The 20887-nt window shown below is 42.5% G+C and overlaps 1 protein-coding gene across 1 annotated transcript in view; it reads left to right on the forward strand.

Annotated features, from left to right (window-relative positions):
• Positions 1-20887, forward strand: part of LOC122944218 (collagen alpha-1(VII) chain-like) — a 76151-nt gene that overhangs the window by 27885 nt on the left and 27379 nt on the right. Inside the window, exons 36-64 of the mRNA XM_044302442.1 lie at positions 348-464; positions 544-588; positions 691-762; positions 3100-3144; positions 3267-3302; positions 3435-3476; positions 4943-5023; positions 5142-5177; positions 5304-5339; positions 5665-5745; positions 7088-7123; positions 7212-7283; positions 7408-7452; positions 7543-7578; positions 7721-7756; positions 9239-9343; positions 9438-9473; positions 9570-9605; positions 9996-10043; positions 10137-10172; positions 11187-11312; positions 14545-14754; positions 14848-14883; positions 15117-15161; positions 15247-15318; positions 15434-15478; positions 16062-16124; positions 16577-16621; positions 18506-18541. Coding sequence (XP_044158377.1) covers positions 348-464; positions 544-588; positions 691-762; positions 3100-3144; positions 3267-3302; positions 3435-3476; positions 4943-5023; positions 5142-5177; positions 5304-5339; positions 5665-5745; positions 7088-7123; positions 7212-7283; positions 7408-7452; positions 7543-7578; positions 7721-7756; positions 9239-9343; positions 9438-9473; positions 9570-9605; positions 9996-10043; positions 10137-10172; positions 11187-11312; positions 14545-14754; positions 14848-14883; positions 15117-15161; positions 15247-15318; positions 15434-15478; positions 16062-16124; positions 16577-16621; positions 18506-18541 — 1755 coding nt within the window. The remainder of the gene's footprint in view (positions 1-347; positions 465-543; positions 589-690; positions 763-3099; positions 3145-3266; positions 3303-3434; positions 3477-4942; positions 5024-5141; positions 5178-5303; positions 5340-5664; positions 5746-7087; positions 7124-7211; positions 7284-7407; positions 7453-7542; positions 7579-7720; positions 7757-9238; positions 9344-9437; positions 9474-9569; positions 9606-9995; positions 10044-10136; positions 10173-11186; positions 11313-14544; positions 14755-14847; positions 14884-15116; positions 15162-15246; positions 15319-15433; positions 15479-16061; positions 16125-16576; positions 16622-18505; positions 18542-20887) is intronic.

Consider the following 20887-nt stretch of genomic DNA (forward strand, 5'->3'; position numbering starts at 1 on the left):
CTGGAAGAAAGCAGCCATATTTTCTAATCCTATAAATTCATTTAAAAATTTTGGAAGATAATGCAGTTTTTGAAATGAGGTACCTAGGGCCCTCCAGGGAAATTTAGGGCCCACCAGCTCTACACTACAGGACATGTTCCCATTCAAAGGCTGCATCATTAATAAGGGCTAATAGATTGTTTGTCAGATAGCCAAAAACCCAGCTGCTGCAGAACCTCATGGGCAGTATTGGGGTTGCCCCACCAATGGACCATCTGGCCCAATTGGAGGCACGATATGGGAGAATTATCAGACAAGATGATGACACATTGTACACAACGTCTTATCATTATGGACTTTTTCCGCAGGGAGAACCCGGCGATTCGGGGCAGAATGGAGAACCTGGAAAGCAAGGTCCTCCAGGACAAATTGGGCTTCGGGGCAAAGAAGGAGAAAAAGGAGACAAGGGAGAAGAAGGGACGCCGGTAAGCCCGATATCCAGCACCCGTGAAGCCGGTCTGATGGGGGACACCGATGATAATAATTCTTTCTGTCGTCTCGCAGGGAGAATCGGGTATTTCAGGCAGGAACGGAGAAAGGGGCCCAAGGGTAAGTGAGATCCGTGCTGCTCCATTTCTCGTTACATTGTAAGTCCCGCTTCTTCAAGACAATCCTTTGCTTTGTATGACTTTTTGTACTTTCAATTACCAGGGTCTTCCAGGAGTAAGAGGCAACCCAGGAGAGAAGGGGGATCCAGGAGAACCTGGGGAGACAGGGAGAGACGTAAGTAATGGGACCCACATGCGCTTAGTGCTCAGTTGTTTCCTTTCACTGACAGCAAACAGTGATTTTCAAAAGTGTTGGGAACTGAAACTTCTCAAAAATGGGGTTGGGTGTCCATTAAATATCATTTATTACTATGGCACCATCTGGTGTTCATTTATTTACATAGCATGGTGCCACCTGATGTTCACCTACATAATATGGTGGCACCTGGTGTTCAGGTACTTACACAGTATGGCCCCACCTGATGTTCATTTTCTTAAATAGAATGACGCCACCTAGTGTTCCTTTAATTACATAATATGGTGGCACCTGGTGTTCAGGTACTTACACAGTGTGGCGCCACCTGATGTTCATTTTCTTAAATAGAATGACGCCACCTAGTGTTCCTTTAATTACATAATATGGTGGCACCCGGTGTTCAGGTACTTACACAGTATGGCGCCACCTGATGTTCACTTACTTACATAGAATGGTGTCACCTGGTGTTCATTTAATTACATAATATAGTGCCACATGGTGTTCAGTTACTTAAAGGATAACTGTCGCACTTAGACCCTAATTTCCATTTTCATATATGTAGTTACTAATAAGATGATATTCCAGAATCAGTTACTATTAGACTGACTTACCCCATATTTAATAAGATTCTGCCCTTAGCAACCAGTCTGCATAAAACTGCAATTTCACTATTCAGTTAAGATGGCCGCCACTGCCCTCACCCTGAGGCTAATCCCGCCTGCCCTCACTAGCCAGTAACAATAGTCCCCCAAAAGTGTCAGTAACCACAGCCCTCCCCCTAAAGGGTTAATCTCCTGCAGCACAGAGGGGTCCTCTTACCACATGTTGCTTTCATTTATACACTGAGCAGACGGCAGATCTCCCTTCCCTGGTCTGCGCTGCTCCAACTCTGCATTCTCCAGCTCTGCTGAGTGAGGGAGCGTCTGCCAAGCGCAGGGACAGGGAGAAGTGCACACAGCGCAGGCACTGTTATCAGCTGCTGGGGAGGGCCTGGCTTTACTCATTTACTTACAGTCCCTGGCTGTCTGTAATGTGACCTTGCACACAGCCTGCTTCTGCGTCCTCCGTCCTTCAACAGAGAGACGGACCCTGCCTAGCAACACATAGACGGACCCTGCCTAGCAACACATAGACGGACCCTGCCTAGCAACACATAGACGGACCCTGCCTAGCAACACATAGACGGACCATGCCTAGCAACACATAGACGGACCATGCCTAGCAACACATAGACGGACCATGCCTAGCAACAGATAGATGGACCCTGCCTAGCAACAGATAGACGGACCATGCCTAGCAACAGATAGACGGACCCTGCCTAGCAACACATAGACGGACCCTGCCTAGCAACACATAGACGGACCCTGCCTAGCAACAGATAGACGGACCATGCCTAGCAACAGATAGACGGACCATGCCTAGCAACACATAGACGGACCCTGCCTAGCAACACATAGACGGACCATGCCTAGCAACACATAGACGAACCATGCCTAGCAACACATAGACGGACCATGCCTAGCAACACATAGACGGACCATGCCTAGCAACAGATAGACGGACCATGCCTAGCAACACATAGACGGACCATGCCTAGCAACCTTAAAAAGCAGAGGTAAAAATAGGCAGTACAGGGAACAAAACTGTGGAATTAAGGGGTAATTGAATACACAGTGAAAAGTTGAAATAGGGCCACCAAGGAGATATTAATCACCACAATCCAGTACTCCAAAAAATATATATATGACAGTTATACTTTAAATAGTATGGAGGCATCTGGTGTTCATATACTTACATATTATGGCGCCACTTGGTGTTCATAATGTATAGTGCAGGTCCTCCTAATGACCTGAGTGCTGGTGGACATGCATCCTCAGTCACTCTCCCCACCGCAAGGTCTCTGTATAGTGATATTCTGTTCACTGCATGGCAGCCAATAGAAATAGTTCTCTTCCTGGCTCGTCAGGAGTCTTGGTAGTAACATGGCAGTGCAGCTGAAAAGACTCCTTCTACAGTAAGAAGGGACTATATTGTCAGCTGCCAGAGGAGGAAGGAGACTAATTCTGGTCAGAGGCAAAAAAGTATAAGGTGTTTTTTTTTATGTTATAAACACTGAAAATGTATCATTTTAGGACATTGTTCTGAAAATAATTTATGGGATAACCTCTGCAGGATTAAAGGGGTTTCTCTTCTTAGACATTCAAGACAGATCGAGGTGGAGAGTGAATGCAGATGTGGCAGTGTTTGTTCGCAGATCATGTCCTTTGAAATATGTAAACTGTAGTCATTGTATGAAAATCAGTTTTATTTTTCTAGGGGAGCCCCGGCGCTGGTGGCAGTAAAGGCGAACGCGGTGACTCCGTAAGTAAGACGCTCCATACTGATCCCATAGACAGAGGAGCAACTGCATTATATATATCATTTCAGTCCATGCTCAGTCATACAGTGTCCAGATTTATTAATTGATTATTTTATTATTGTAGGGGCCCCAAGGACTTCAAGGACCCCCAGGAAAACCAGTAAGATAAAAAATAAAAAAAATTTATTAACTTATTTACTCCCATAATGAAACACCCGGTGACTTGTGAAGTCAATGGCGGTCACTGGTTTAAATTGAAATGTAATTGATTTTTTTTTTTTTTTTTTTTTAGGGTACCATTGAGTCTATAGTTCCGGGACTGAAAGGTGACAAGGTGAGTGTGAATGGTGGTGTGTTACACGTGGTGTCGGTATAATTGACTGCTTTATAGCCATTTCCCTACTTTTCAACAATAGAAACTTTCTAAAGTTTCTGCAGTGCGACAAGCGTGCACATTAACACCGCCGTTCCTGATGTCACATTAAACAGAATGGGCCCTTTAAATAGTTCATAATAACATTGTGGTAGAAGGATCCATTGCACCTAGGGGGCCGGAAAGTAACGTGGTAAATAAGCAAGGACAGAGCTAGACAACAGGGAGCCTATGCAAGAATATTATTGGCTCCCTTGCAACTGTCCCTAACATTTTGCAAACTTACAATTGTTAGCAAGAAGTGAGTAAAATTAATAAATAATCTTTTATCATGGAGACACATAGGTTTGCATATGAGCTGAATACACAATACACAAGAGATGCTTTAAAAACTATTTGCAAAGTTTTATTTTTATTATAGATGCCAGCAATAAAAAACATTGGTTGCATTGACAGACATAGCTTTTAAAGGGGTTATCTCATGAATGATGAAAGAAATAAAAATCAAATGTGATATAGGACATAAGTCTTTTTATAGCAAAGCTAGAACCAGCCCTGTACCTCACATGGATCAAGAAATCTCAATTTTTATTGCTGCAATTGATCTGCTAGATTTATTTCAACCTGGCAGCTCAGGGGGCGTTTCCTTTCTGCTGGAGCTCTCTCCCGATCGCAGCTCAGGGAGGGTGTGTCCTTTCTGCTCCAGCTTTCTCCCTGTCACAGCTCAAGGGTGTGTCCTTTCTCGGGGGGGGGGGGGGGGGGGGTGTTCTTTCTGCTGCAGCTCTCTCGCTGTAAGGGCTCATTCAAATGACTGTATGAACGGATCCGCACCCATTCCGCAATTTTTGCGGAAGATCTGCGGATCTATTCATTTTTTATGGGCCCTCAAAAGATGCGGAAGGCACACCGTGTGCTGTCCGCATCCGTTATTCCCTACTGTGGCTCCGCAGAAAAGATAGAACATGTCCTATTCTTGTGGACAAAAAAAATAGATTTTCTATTATGGTTGCGGCCATGTGCGGTCCGCAAATTGCCGGTATCCGTGTTTTGCAGATCCGCATTTTGCAAAGCATTACGGCCATCTGTCACAGATTCTAACAGCAGATCAGGCTGGTGGCAGTACTTCAAGCATGGAGCTGAGCATGTGCGACCACCTCAGATGTTACTGAGGTGGACAGAGAGACAAGGAAAAGAGCAGGTGGCGATATACAGATAGATTTTATTAAATAACTCAGTGACTGTCCCAAATTATTAATTGCATGCAATTACAAAAGTATTCAGATCCAGGTTCTGGTTTTAAAAATGTAGACTGCTGTTCGCAGGGCAGCCACCTTTAATAATTGTGTGGGTCCCATTGGCTGTCTCTTTTCCTAGTCTGTGGGGATCTTGCGGTGTGATCCTAATCTGTATTTAATATGTACATTTAGGGTGATGCGGGTGACCCCGGAGAACATGGGATGAAAGGCCTGAAGGGGGAAGCTGGTGTAAACGGTCTTCCTGGAGAGCGGGTGAGTCTGTTATTTATCTCATATTCTATCGTTCTATATTTATAACTCTTTTTGTTATACTGCCTTCTTATTGAAAATATTTATAATCAGAAATAACACAGTGTTTCCTTTTACAAAGGGTTTGGAAGGAACCAGAGGGCCACCTGGAAGTCGGGTGAGATTTTGTTTTAAACCTAAATCTTCCATAATCTGCATTTGCTGTGCAGTCAGCAAAATGTATTACCCCGTTATCAGCCATTTTAAAACTAGTCATTTAACTATTTTTGTCCCTATTTTGCAGGGAGATACTGGAGATCGCGGCGCTCCAGGTGACAAGGTATGCAGCCAGATTTACATTAATGCCAATAAACACATATGGACCACAGAAGATATGTTGGTGTTCCCTTCCCATAGATTCAAGTACATGGTCAACTGGCATCGGCTATTTGGTAAAATCAAGGGATCCTGTTGATCAGGGTTTACACTGATGTCCTTCATTCCACCGGATCCTGTGCTAATAACATCCAGATTCCCAGTGGCATGAAGCGCATTAGCTGAGCCTATAAGCTGCACTGTACAGAATCCATAGTCTCTGACTGTTGTGTGCAATCCTCATGTCCATCGCAGGCCACCCCGTATAATTTTTGTTCTGTCCATTTAAGGGTGAACGTGGACCTCCAGGAAGTGATGGAAGAAATGGATTTGATGGAAAACCGGGACAACCAGGGACCCCAGGACTGAGAGTGAGCGTGAAACAATGCTTAAATGATGTTTTAATTATTTCAATATATGTGCAATATACTGAGCATTAGTGATGAGCGGAAGTTCTTATATTGGAATTCGCAATATTTCGCGAATATTCGCTAGAATATTTGTTTCATATTCGCATTCAAGATTATTTTCGCTATTGCGATTAATCTAAAATGTAAAAAATCACGTAATGCAAAGTTGATCAAAAAAGAATATATAGCAGTAAATATAGTGCTATATATTCGTTTTAAGACTTTTCGTCATATTCTAAAACAAGAATATATAGCAATATAGCGAATATTCGAGAAAAGTGTACATTTTTTCCAAATCTCAAGTTCAGAAGAGAAAAAAAAATAGGACTATAAAAAAAAGATAATAGCAACTTTATTTGCTAAATTGCTCTATATTTGTATTTAGCAAATATTCGCTATATTGCTATATATTCTTGTTTTAGAATATGACAAATATAAAAAAAAAGAATATATAGCAATATATAGCGAATATATTCGTTATTTAGAATATTCGCCTTTTTTTTCAACCTGTACAGTTGTTCAGCATACTCCTCCCAGACAAGCGTCCCCGTCACCATGGGAACACCTGTGGGTTAGAATATACCATCGGATCTGAGTTTTCATGATCGCAGGGAAAACTCAGATCCAATAGAATGCCATTACGTTATTCATTTAGTCATAATAGAAGTCTATGGGCTGCATAATGGATCCATTCCGTTTCCGTTATGCAGGGGAGTCCTCCTTACTGCATAATGTAATGCCCGCTATGCAGGCTATAGACTTCTATTATGACTGAAAGCCTCTAAATGCATTTCGTTATGCATTCTGTCATAGAATTGCGTTATGGTCCGTGGTAACGGAATCCATAACGCAATTCACCTTTTACCAGTAAACGAAGTGTGAACGAATTTTTAAATATGAAATTCGCTCATCTCCAATAACGATCAATTTAATTCTTCTCCTTACAAATAAAAATTACTACTATAACACCACCTTTTATGTACAAGAATGTAACTACTATAATACTGCTCCTATGTACAAGAATATAACTACTATAATACTGCTCCTATGTACAAGAATATAACTACTATAATACTGCTCCTATGTACAAGAATATAACTACTATAATACTGCCTCCTATGTATAAGAATATAACTACTATAATACTGCTCCTATGTACAAGAATATAACTACTATAATACTGCTATTATGTACAAGAATATAACTACTATAATACTGCCTCCTATGTATAAGAATATAACTACTATAATACGGCCTCCTATGTACAAGAATATAACTTCTATAATACATTTTTATAACATAGGGTGATGCCGGGAAACAGGGAGATCCAGGTAGAGATGTGAGTATTTGCAATTCTCTGTCACGTGATACCTGTTTCCTTTTTTCCCTTTTCCTTTTGTTTTATTCCTATGAGTTATCTGTTACAGGGTCTTCCGGGACTAAGAGGAGAGCAAGGACCCCCTGGACTAATCGGACCAGCTGGACCACCAGGAGTACCGGTAAGTTGTCATTGGTGGGAAAGTCTGGTTGCCCATAGCAACCAATCAGAGCTCAGCTTTCATTTCAAATCTTCAATGCTTATAATTATGATTTGTTTTCATTCTTTTATTTTTCATGAAAAAGGGAAAACCCGGAGATGATGGGAAGCCTGGTCTGAATGGTAGAAATGTGAGTAACCCTTTATTGTAACGCTTTTCGGCAGTCTTACTTTCCGCCTTTTGTGTATGTTATTGGTTATAATCTCTTCTTGACTTTTAGGGGGAGGATGGTGCTCCTGGAGAAGATGGCAGGAAGGTGAGACAGTCTTGTAATGCACTTTGCTCAGATTTATGGATTTTTCCATAAAATATTGGATTAAATTGTGGAGGAGATCAACTACTACTCCCACCAGCAGATGTCCTGGAGATGAGCCACTTTTTTTTTTCCCATCCTTTAGGGTGATAAAGGTGAAGCTGGTCCTACAGGGAGAGACGTAAGTTTTGCTGAATATGTTGATTAGTTAAGACCTTGATGGACACATTAATATGCAGTACTCTTCTAAATGTATGGGGTGTGCTGGAAAAATCTAAAAAAACACATCAACTCAAAAATATTCTGCATTTGTAGTTTGTAGATTTTCTGTATGTCCCTCCCATGAGAATCTTTATCCAGCTGTTCCTGGGAGGAGCTTTATTGAAGTGAGCATTTAGCTATTTTATTTTAGTATTTGGGACTGTCAACAGGTAGAGCTTAAAAAGCCTCTGTCAGCATAATCAACTCTATTAAAGCAGGCATACTGATAGGGGTGATCATGCTGATTAAAATGATACCTATCTTTTGTCTGTACGATGAACAGCTGCACAGCGGTCTGTGTTTTTATGCATATGCAAATGAGCAAGATGGAGCACCAGGGGGCGGGACTGAATCCTTAAAGCACTGCTTTTGTAACACTTTGCTCTGCACACTCCCCCTGCTCCACTTGAGTTATATCCTAGCATGTACATATCATATACATTAATTACTATAACCTTGCCATGTTCAGAATAGAGATTTTCTACACTTAGAAAGCTAATACATATTACTGTTTTATTCGCAGACATAATATATGATTATAAAGAAACTAGTAATATTTATTAGCTTTCGAAGTATACAAAACCACTATTTTTAATATGATAAGGATATAGCCTGGAGGTAAGTGGTCAGCTATGCATGTAGATGTCCCTGAGTCCAATCCCAGAAGTGAATTCTCAATTTTTTTTTCTTCAGTCATCTTTTTATCGCCCTCATTTAATCCACAATAAAAGGATATAGTCTTATCATATTTAGAATAGGGGTTTTCTATTCTTAGAAAGCTAATACATATAACTGGTGTCTTTATAATCATATATTGTGCCTGTGAATAAACAGTATGTATTAGCTTTCTAAACATAGAAAACAACAATTCTCTGTCCTCGCTATGCTAATGTCTAGCCCTGTCAATCAATTAGAAGGGGGAGTATGCAGAGCACAGGGGGTGTTACAAAAGCAGTGCTCCAAGGATTCAGCCCCACCCTCTGGTGTTCCAAATAGCTCATTTGCATATTAAGGAAACACAGATATATCTGCAGTTGTTTAACATACAGGCAAAATAAATGTATAGTTTTAATCAGTATGAACAGTCCATGCCTGGTTTAATAGGATTAATCATGCTGACAAGGGTTCTTTAAAGGGTTGATGATTGTATGATCTCTGGGAGTCCTTCCACTGGGACCCCTACCGATCATGAGAACAGGAGTTCCATGTCCCCTGTTGGAATGAAGCAGTGGTCACACATGTGCACTACCACCCCATTCAAAGTAAATGAGACTCATCAAGATAGTAGAGCGCTGTACTCACCAGTCTCATAGACATTGGATGCTAACAGGCATTATCATGGTCAGTTCTTGGTGTCCACCTCTGTTTTTTATGCTGAGCTGAAATTAAATTTCTTTTACAGGGTCGTGATGGTACCAAAGGAGTTCAAGGAGAAGTAGGCCCACCAGGTCTAGCAGGAGTACCAGGGGTTCCAGGACCACCAGGACTAATTGGTGCTCCAGGACAGGTGCGTGCCTAATTGGTTCTATACCATTTGGCAGCCCAGCATACTTAGTGACCAGTTGACATTATATTTACCATCCCTGCTTTTGTCCTATTAGGGAATCCCTGGAGTTGCTGGCCCAGCTGGATCAAAGGTATGATTACCGCACATTAGTGATCTGTACATTTATACCGTATGTACTTGTCCTTACGTTGGTTTTCATGATTTTTTTTCTTGAATGACTTTTTAGGGTGACCGAGGTGAAGCAGGACCTAAAGGTGAACAGGTATGCCCCCAATATATCAGAATAACAGCCTCCTTATTTTTATTTTTTTTAGTTTGTATGACAATATAGTGAGAACAGAGGTAGCTGTTTCAACCAAGCCCATATAGTGGCATTGGAGTCCACCCGGGGAAGCTCACTGCCTATGGCTCTCATTGATTTGCGATCTGTATAAATCCATACGCAGCTAGCTCCCTCTAGTGGTGGCTCAATGTAGCCAGAATTGTTTAATTCATTACATCAGTAATAAGTACAAAGAGTTTCCATTTTATAATTTTTTTCCATGAATATATGAGTGTATCTGCTTGCTTTTCCTTTTATGCAAATTACTACTTTTTTACATTGTCTTTTTATTTGCCTATTTTATTCAATTTTTTTTATTAAAAAAACTAGGGACGGCCTGGAGAAATGGGTCTGAAAGGGGAGCCTGGAACTGCTGCAGTAAGTATTAATTCTGCATGAATGATCATCTATGGGACATACGGAGCAGTATTCCATGATCTCATCCATGTAATATTTCATTTTGCTTTTCAGAATGTAGAGAGATCTCTGAATGCTTTGGGAATCAAGGTAAATTCTTTTTCTTTCCACTCCTGTATCTTCATTACTTTGCATTGCTCCGTATTTTATGTAACAGTATATTTTCCTACAAATACCACCAACCAGGCTTCTGGACTAGTCAGGACTCATTTTTAGACATAACACTGCCATATAATGCCTAAGTAATGCTTCAGCAGAATTTCCACATAATTCTGCTATATAATGCCAAAATAACGCGTCCATATCAAGCCAAAATGTAAACCTCCCATACAATATGCTGTATCCAAATAAAACTGCCATACAATGAATAAATAATATGTCCATACAGTATCCAGACAATTCTGGTATATAATGCCTATAATTAATTCAGAGGTGGACTGACACTTTAGGCATTATTTAGTTAAAGACTATGTGCACCTTCGGGGGCATTTTTTATGATTGCATTTGACTCATTATGGGCTAAAAAAATTTTTTCCAATTGGTCTTTATTAAAAATGTTCAACCATTTCTGAGATACAACGGTTAAAATCAGCCTGTTTGCAAGCTGTCACAGTCTGTTTCCTTTGAATCCCATCATCTGACAGCTCATGTGTAGCTTTTATCTTTGATCTCACAAATTCATAAACATTTATTAAAGCCATATTCATATCAGCTTAATAAGAATTGAGCAATAATGAGTGTTTGTGAGGTCAGAAGATCAGAGATAAGAGCTACACATGAGCCGTCAGATGACTGGATTCAAAGAAAACAGACGGTAAGAGCTTGCAAACAGACTTATTTTTAATCCTTGTATCTCAGAAACGGTTGAACATTTTAATAGAGACCAATTGAAAAAAATTGTTTTTAGCTCAAAATAAGTCAAATGCAATCATAAAAATATTGCAGGATCTGTGATAGTGAGAAGGGATCCATGACCATTATTGTCTGGGCCCTAGACCACCTCTGCACTAGACACACTCCTTAACTACAATTCTTCAATCTGATTGCTTTAACATACTGTATAATGCTCCTTGTCCCATCGTCATCATAGTGATTGTTTTGCAGATTTCTGCCCTGAAAGATGTCATTGATGTCTTCGATGATGGCTCCGGAATATCCGTCCTTCCTGTCTCAAAGAAGGTTAAGGGAGAACCTGGGGAACCGGGAGAGAAAGGAGCTCCAGGCAGAGATGTATGTCCACTTATGTACAGTATATCTACGAGAGAATACTATGAGACTTCACGAGTACGGAAGACAGAGACTTGTATATAAAAGGAGTCAGGCACAGGTCACACAGACAAGACCGGGCACAGGTCACACAGACAAGACCGGGCACAGGTCACAGAGACAAGACCGGGCACAGGGCACAGAGACAACAAGACCGGGCACAGGTCACAGAGACAACAAGACCAGGCACAGGTCACAGAGACAACAAGACCAGGCACAGGTCACATAGACAACAAGACCAGGCACAGGGCACACAGACAAGACCGGGCACAGGGCACACAGACAAGACCGGGCACAGGTCACCTAGACAACAAGACAGGGCACAGGTCACCTAGACAACAAGACCGGGCACAGGTCACATAGACAACAAGACCGGGCACAGGTCACATAGACAACAAGACCAGGCACAGGTCACATAGACAACAAGACCAGGCACAGGGCTCACAGACAAGACCGGGCACAGGTCACCTAGACAACAAGACAGGGCACAGGTCCCAGAGACAACAAGACCGGGCACAGGTCACATAGACAACAAGACAGGGCACAGGTCACAGAGACAACAAGACCAGGCACAGGTCACATAGACAACAAGACCGGGCACAGGGCACACAGACAAGACCGGGCACAGGGCACACAGACAAGACCGGGCACAGGTCACCTAGACAACAAGACAGGGCACAGGTCACAGAGACAACAAGACCAGGCACAGGTCACATAGACAACAAGACCAGGCACAGGGCTCACAGACAAGACCGGGCACAGGGCACACAGACAAGACCGGGCACAGGTCACCTAGACAACAAGACAGGGCACAGGTCACAGAGACAACAAGACCGGGCACAGGTCACATAGACAACAAGACAGGGCACAGGTCACAGAGACAACAAGACCAGGCACAGGTCACATAGACAACAAGACAGGGCATAGGTCACAGAGACAAGACCGGGCACAGGTCACAGAGACAACAAGACAGGGCACAGGTCACATAGACAACAAGACCAGGCACAGGTCACCTAGACAACAAGACCGGGCACAGGTCACCTAGACAACAAGACCGGGCACAGGTCACATAGACAACAAGACCGGGCACAGGTCACATAGACAACAAGACCGGGCACAGGTCACAGACAACTAGACTGGGCACAGGTCACATAGACAACAAGACCGGGCACAGGTCACATAGACAACTAGACTGGGCACAGGTCACATAGACAACAAGACCGGGCACAGGTCACATAGACAACTAAACTGGGCACAGGTCACATAGACAACAAGACCGGGCACAGGTCACATAGACAACTAGACTGGGCACAGGTCACATAGACAACAAGACCGGGCACAGGTCACATAGACAACAAGACCGGGCACAGGTCACATAGACAACTAGACCGGGCGCAGGTCACATAGACAACAAGACCGGGCACAGGTCACATAGACAACAAGACCGGGCACAGGTCACATAGACAACAAGACCGGGCACAGGTCACATAGACAACAAAGAGACAGACTAGGTATGATTAACATTTTAGAAAGCATGCCCAAATTTACTGGAAAATTATTTTGTCAAAGGTGTTGATAAATCTGAATCCAAAACAGTTAAGGAGAAGCCCACAGGACCCCCATAACATTGATAGACACAGGACCCCCATAACATTGATAGACACAGGACCCCCATAACATTGATAGACACAGGACCCCCATAACATTGATAGACACAGGACCCCCATAACATTGATAGACACAGGACCCCCATAACATTGATAGACACAGGACCCCCATAACATTGATAGACACAGGACCCCCATAACATTGATAGACACAGGACCCCCATAACATTGATAGACACAGGACCCCATAACATTGATAGACACAGGACCCCCATAACATTGATAGACACAGGATCCCCATAACATTGATAGACACAGGACCCCCATAACATTGATAGACACAGGACCCCCATAACATTGATAGACACAGGACCCCCATAACATTGATAGACACAGGACCCCCATAACATTGATAGACACAGGACCCCCATAACATTGATAGACACAGGACCCCCATAACATTGATAGACACAGGACCCCCATAACATTGATAGACACAGGATCCCCATAACATTGATAGACACAGGACCCCCATAACATTGATAGACACAGGACCCCCATAACATTGATAGACACAGGATCCCCATAACATTGATAGACACAGGACCCCCATAACATTGATAGACACAGGACCCCCATAACATTGATAGACACAGGACCCCCATAACATTGATAGACACAGGACCCCCATAACATTGATAGACACAGGATCCCCATAACGGCCAGTTCAGTTCACACAACTGATTTTGAAATACACCCTGAAAAAAATAAGAGAGGAATACACGTGTCTTTTTTCGGAGCACGAAAAAAGTGTTCCCCTCAATACAAAGCAGAATTTTCAGCTTGAGGTTTTTGAAGCAGATCTGCACCAGAAAATGTGTGGAAAACGCACAAAAAAAACACATGGACTTTCATGGAGATGCTTTTTTCTGCTTCCTATTCATTTCAATGGGGGATTCAGCGCTGATTCTGCCCAAAAATAGGGAGCGCTGACACTTTTTTACATGTTTCTTTTTTCCACGTGTAAAAAAGAAGCAAGTGCTGCTTCCATTGAAATGAATAGGAGGCTGTTTTGAGGCGTTTTTGGATCTGATTTGAAGATGATTTTGAGGCAGAAACACTCCAAAATCATCACCAAAAAACTCTGTGTGAACTGGACCTAACAGTGACAGTAACTGACTCCCAATAACAGTGACAACCATGGTGCTCCTAACAATACTGTAAGAATACCTTGAGGACTAGAAGTCTATGACCCCAGCAGTGTTGGTAGCAGCTGGACTATGGTGGTCAGAGCCAGCTGGATGTCAATCAGTGGTGTGTCAGGCCTACCCCGCCATGCCCTTCTAAAGTACTAGATTTCTGGGATAATTGTCACGCTGGCCCTCACGAGATTAACCTTGAGAGAAATGGTAGCGGTCAGAAATCAGGTCCAAGATAAGTCTCTTGGAAGAGGAACACCAGCACAAGGCCTATCATTTCTAGGGAGTTAGTTCTAGATCAGGCAGCTTGTCTGGAAGAAGACACTTGTATATAAGAACATAGTCCCACAAATCCTGGAATATTGTATGTCTGATTCTATTTCCACCTAGGGAACAATGGGATTTCCTGGGGAGAGAGGACAGAAAGGAGAAAACGGAGATCAAGGTCCTCCTGGACCACAAGGCCCTATCGGACGTGCTATTGGAGAGCGAGGTCCTGAAGGCACACCAGGGCAACCTGGAGAAGCTGGAAAACCTGGAATTCCAGGAGTACCAGGGAGGACCGGAGAAACTGGAGAACAAGGAAAACTAGGAGAGAAGGTGGAGAATATTATCTATACTGGTCTATCATCTATCTGTCTATCCAATCACCTATCATTGCATCCTACAACGATATAACTATTTACCTTGCAGGGTGATCGGGGAGAGAGAGGAGAACGAGGAGAAAGTGTAAGTTGTATCTATCCTTCCACATTACTGCCATAGATAGTGTGACTAATAATATTGTGTATATTCATATATATCTTGGGAACAAGGCTGTGATATCTGGATACTTGGACACCCGTCATCTCTGTTTCCATCTATGCATATTGCTTGGCTTAGTAGTTCAGACTACATATAAATGGCCCTCTGCAGACTATGTATCTGAAGCCTGGTTATTATGTTATGCTGATATTTTACAGGGCAAGGATGGAGCAAGGGGACCTATTGGACCCCCAGGACCTAAGGTAAATACATTGTCACCAGACTATATTAAGTAAAATGTAACTTTTTAAATAAACTTTGAGATGTTCTCCTTGCATTTCAATTAAGGGGGAAGCAGTAGAACTTATTGCCACCGGGCCACGTGGAGAAAGAGGACTACCAGGACCGAAGGGAGCCATGGTCAGTTTGCAGTTTCTTAATTCCCTATATTCAGGTTGCCACCATATCATACCAATTTGTGATACCTTGTGTTGTTGAGCAGCCTGTAATTTGTGCTATGATCCTTCCTTGTCAGGGTGACCCAGGAGAAGATGGTGTGAAAGGACCCAAAGGAGATAAGGTCTGGTTATAGTAGTAAGTCTATAGAGAGGTGTTCTACCTTCTTCTGTACCGGCAACAGCTGAAAAGCTGCAAGCAATGTTTAAAGTGTTCATCTTTGACCGTCGTGTCATCTGTAGGTCCAATTTTTTTACATTTCGGAATATATCATTTTAGCAGTAAGAGCTCATTTATGTGGTACAGAGCTCCAAAACTCCTGTGTAATGAAGGGTTAAATGATCACATTATTGCCGCCTGCCGTTAACGCCACGGGGAGCTTAAGAGGCTTACTGCATACTGTATTACTATTGAGTTCAATGTATAAACTGTATGCAAAGAGCTCCCGCGCTCCACCTAGTGATGACTTCAGGCAGTGACAATCTGCAGGAGGGTTGGAGCTTTTCTTTCTATATCTTTAAACATTTACCATCAAACGAATCGGCTCAGAATTTGGACGTAAGCAGATAATAAATTATTGTTCAATGGTCTACATATTATGTCACTTCTTTACAAACTATTGCCTCAATTTTATCACATGATGGAAATGACCTATTAGAAAATCATTTATGGAAACACTTTAACTTTTGATATTTGTTTCTCTTCAGGGAGTAGAAGGTTCTAAAGGAGACCGAGGTGACCCAGGAGAGAAGGGCAAAGATGGCTCCCCAGTGAGTGTTCCAAAAGTCTCAACAGTAATGAAAAGAGAATAGAATGTTTTTATTACAAGGAACTTTTCACCTTCACAAGTATTTTTTATTGTTCCACTGCATTTATCTGTTACCATTTTGTGTTTATCCATCTCCATGAAAACAGACAACAAAACCCAGTGTAGTCTGATCCTCTAGTCGTAGTTCCTTCTGTCTTTCCCCAAGTGTATGCTAAAGTATATTCAGGTGGGCAGCAAGTAGTAGGGGTTAGAGAGAAGAATATGACTACAGGGTCTGACTACACAGGGGTTTGTTTGTAGTCTGTTACCATGGAGATGCATAGGAGTTATAATAGGGAATTTTTAATCATTGTTGCTTCTTTTTTACACATTAGATGCATTAGAGAAATAATAAAAATGTGGCTGTGAGGGTGGACATAGCCTTAAAGTTTCACAATTTGTATTTTTCTCTAGGGGCTCCAAGGAGAGCGAGGACTAGCAGGGTCTGAAGGAAAACCGGTATGTCATGAGAGGGAATCATTGACTCCTGTATTACACCATGTGATCTATACTTGGACTTTCTATACTTACTATTGGCATTAAGCCCAAGCCCATAGTCAACATTTTTGGTATTACATCTTTCACAACAACTACTTCTAAGCAAACCGATACTGGAAATCTGGGTTATTAAAGAGGATACAACTTTTATATATGTGACCACTGGGACCCATCATGGTAGAGAGCTAGCTGGTGTGGTCAGTTTCCATATTCCCCATTGATTTCAATGACCGTCATGATCATGCACTATTGGCTGCCTCTCCACAAATCTATAGACGTCAATAGCTATACAACAGCAAAAAGGCTGGACTTGATGGGATTAAAGGGGTTGATTCGAAACACATGGCTGCTTTCTCCCTGTGAGAAACGGCACCACACTTGTCCTAAGGTCGTGTCTGGTTTTGCATTGACTTCAGTGATGATAGGGGTTGTCCATCTTCAGGGGCCTTCTGTGCAGACCTTCCTACACGTGGGAGCATACCTAACCTGCCCCCCCCCCCCCGGAGGCCAGGATCTGGGTCCTCCCCTTCCCCCGCCGCTGCGCTCTGGTCCGCATCTATCTAATGCGGGACACATGGCCACTGCAGCGAATGGCTGGCGTCATGTCACTGGGTCACGTGATGCATGGGAGGCATGTCACTCCTGTATCCTGCAATTGGCTGCACCGACCATGTGACCCACGCCAAACAGGAAGTTTACCAGCAGGGACCAGAGCGGCAGCAGGGGAGCAAAGGAGCCGGAACCCCGCAGCAGAGAGCAGGTAAGCATGCTTCCCTATGCAGGTCCAGTCAAGTAGGGTGGGGTCTGAAGGTGGGTGCAAAAGCCCTCTGAAGGTGGATAACCCCTTCATGGACAGATTGGGAGCCATGTTTTTCTAATCCTAGACAACCGCTTTAAGTTTTTTACTTTTCAACTCACTTTGAGTAAAGCCTGGATAAATCAAAGCATTTGGAAGACTCTACCAACTGACCAGATCACAATGGGTAAGTCTTTTAAAGGAAAACTCCACCTCTGACATCCCATAAGACCGGCACCAAGTGGGGTACAAGCAGGCTTGGACTGGCCCACAGGGGTGCAGAGGAATCCCCCGGTGGGCCCCTGAGCAAGGTGGGCCCCTAGTCTCCCACCCCCTGCACAAGTGGCACATAACACAGTAGACTTACTGCACTACATACATATATTCAGTGTACAGCACCTCAACCAGTCTATGTTCATATAAAAAACTTGTTAGAGTATTTATTATATTTGAATGTATCCATATGGTGGGCCCCCAAAATAAATGTTACTGGTGGGCCCTAGGAACCTCAGTCCGACACTGGGTACAAGGGTAATATAATCTATTCCCATCATTATAAAAAATTATAAAATGAATGTTGACCCTTTTTTGCTCTACCCTAAATAGATCCAACCTTCTTTTGCCGATTATTTCTGAATTTATCTTTATAGCATTCAGAGCTCCTTTTTTTTCTGATACAGAGCTCCAAATCCCCTACTTAGACATAAGGGGTAGTTGATAAAATTTATTTCTGCCTTTGGCCACCACTAGGGGGAGCTCAGAAAAAGGAACGGTTTGTAATTTGGGGCATATTTCAGCATACATATCGATATTTCTCTGCTATTTCACAGTGAAATGCCCCCAAAAGTGACAACTCCACCCCTTTCAATGTCAATTAGCAGAATCCCACCTCTTTATAAGTTACATTGTAGAACTATCCCGACATTGTTGGCAAGTTTTTCCTGTATGGTTTAGTACAATTTGGCGCTGACCTGTCTGGTAGAGACAGACTTGATCACACGTGACCTGTATTATGTCTTCTTGTTTTGTGTCCGTTGACTTCATTATAGGGCGAGAAGGGCAATAGCGGGCTTCCAGGCCCGGCTGTAAGTAAACCCCATTGGATAGCTGCAGTTTGGGCTCATGACTTGAGCTGCCTGCTCTCAATGGCTTTGCGCACTTACACTGGTCTCTTCGTGCGGTCATTCTTGGTCCCTTTAATTGGGTTAATCTGGGTTCTGGGCGCCTCCTCTTCTCTTGCACTAATGATTGGGCTTGAATTAAATATCCGCAGGGTATGCCAGGCTTCCCAGGAGTGCTCGGCCGACCGGTAGGTGTTTCTCATTGCCTCTGCTTTCATTTCTTGCATGTGGCATGTCTGCAGATTGTATGTGCTTCTGTAATAAATGTCTGACACAAGAGGCCCAGCAGATCTTTACACTGTTCATTAAAAAACATATCCTTATATTATCCTAAACATGTAATTTTACCATTAAAAAAAACACTCAAGAAAACAGAGGTGCAAGGCTGCGCAAAATTAGTGGAAAAAGAGAAGACCATAGCCTTTTTTGGTCTTAATCATGGCTTGCTATGAATAAGGCCAAACCTTGGGTCGAAACGTGTGAGCCGTATCCTGTTTACAATGAATGAAGATGGATTTTAATACATGCCATAAGCTAATGCTTTAATTGCAAGAATACTGGAATCCTCCCTGTCTCCATGGAGATACAGTCATGTGAAAAAATTAGGACACCCTTTGAAAGCATGTGGTTTTTTGTAACATTTTTAATAAAAGGTTATTTCATCTCCGTTTCAACAATACAGAGAGATTAAAGTAATCCGACTAAACAAAGAAAACTGAAGAAAAGTCTTTTCAAGATCTTCTGTAAATGTAATTCTACAAAAATGCCTATTCTAACTGAGGAAAAAGATAGGACACCCTTGCCCCTAATAGCGAGTGTTACCTCCTTTGGCTGAAATAACTGCAGTGAGACGGTTCTTGTAGCCATCTACTAGTCTTCGACATCGGTCTGAGGAAATTTTACCCCACTCCTCAATGCAGAACTTTTTCAGCTGTGAGATGTTTGAGGGGTTTCTTGCACGTACAGCCCTTTTCAAGTCACCCCACAGCATCTCAATGGGATTCAAATCTGGACTTTGACTTGGCCATTCCAGGACTCTCCATTTCTTCTTTTTCAGCCAATCTTTGGTTGATTTACTAGTATGTTTTGGGTCATTGTCATGTTGCATGGTCCAGTTCCGCTTCAGCTTTAATTTTCTAACTGATGGTCTCACATGTTCTTCAAGCACCTTCTGATACACAGTAGAATTCATCGTGGATTCTATGATGGTGAGCTGACCAGGTCCTGCTGCAGCAAAGCAGCCCCAAACCATGACACTTCCACCTCCATGCTTCACAGTTGGTATGAGGTTCTTTTCTTGGAATGCTGTGTTTGGTTTACGCCAAACATGTCCTCTGCTGTTGTGTCCAAATAATTCAATTTTGGACTCATCTGTCCAAAGAACATTATTCCAGAAGTCCTGGTCTTTGTCAACTTTATCTCTGGCAAATGTCAGTCTGGCCTCGATGTTTCTCTTGGAAAGCAAAGGTTTCCTCCTTGCACACCTCCCATGCAAGTTAAACTTGTACAGTCTCTTTCTGATTGTAGAGGCATGTACTTCTACATCAACAGTAGCCAGAGCCTGCTGTAGTTCTCGAGATGACACTTTAGGGTTTTTGGAGACCTCTTTTAGCATCTTGCGGTCTGCTCTTGGGGTGAACTTGCTGGGGCGACCAGTCCTGGGCATGTTGGCAGTTGTTTTGAAAGCCCTCCACTTGTAGACTATCTTCCGGACAGTGGAATGGCTGATTTCAAAATCTTTTGAGATCTTTTTAAATCCCTTCCCAGACTCATAGGCTGCTACAATCTATTTTCTGAAGTCCTCTGACAGCTCTTTTGCTCTCACCATGGTGCTCACTCTCACTTCAACAGTCAGGAGCACACCAAACTAAATGTCTGAGGTTTAAATAGGGCAAGCCTCATTCAACATGCAGAGTAACGATCTACTAATTATGTGCACCTGGTGTGATATACCTGTGTGAGATCTGAGCCAATTTAAGAGGGAATACATGTGAGGGTGTCCTATCTTTTTCCTCAGTTAGAATAGGCATTTTTGTAGAATGACATTTACAGAAGATCTTGAAAAGACTTTTCTTCAGTTTTCTTTGTTTAGTTGGATTACTTTAATCTCTCTGTATTGTTGAAACGGAGATGAAATAACCTTTTATTAAAAATGTTACAAAAAACCACATGCTTTCAAAGGGTGTCCTAATTTTTTCACATGACTGTATATGTCTCTGCATAGGAGCTGTAGACACAATACAATAGGACACTTTAAATTAACACTATTTGGAAGGTTGCTTAATTTTTTATTTTATATGTACAGAAATA

The sequence above is a fragment of the Bufo gargarizans genome, chromosome 7, assembly GCF_014858855.1.
Source record: "Bufo gargarizans isolate SCDJY-AF-19 chromosome 7, ASM1485885v1, whole genome shotgun sequence".
Classification (NCBI taxonomy): Eukaryota; Metazoa; Chordata; class Amphibia; order Anura; family Bufonidae; genus Bufo; species Bufo gargarizans.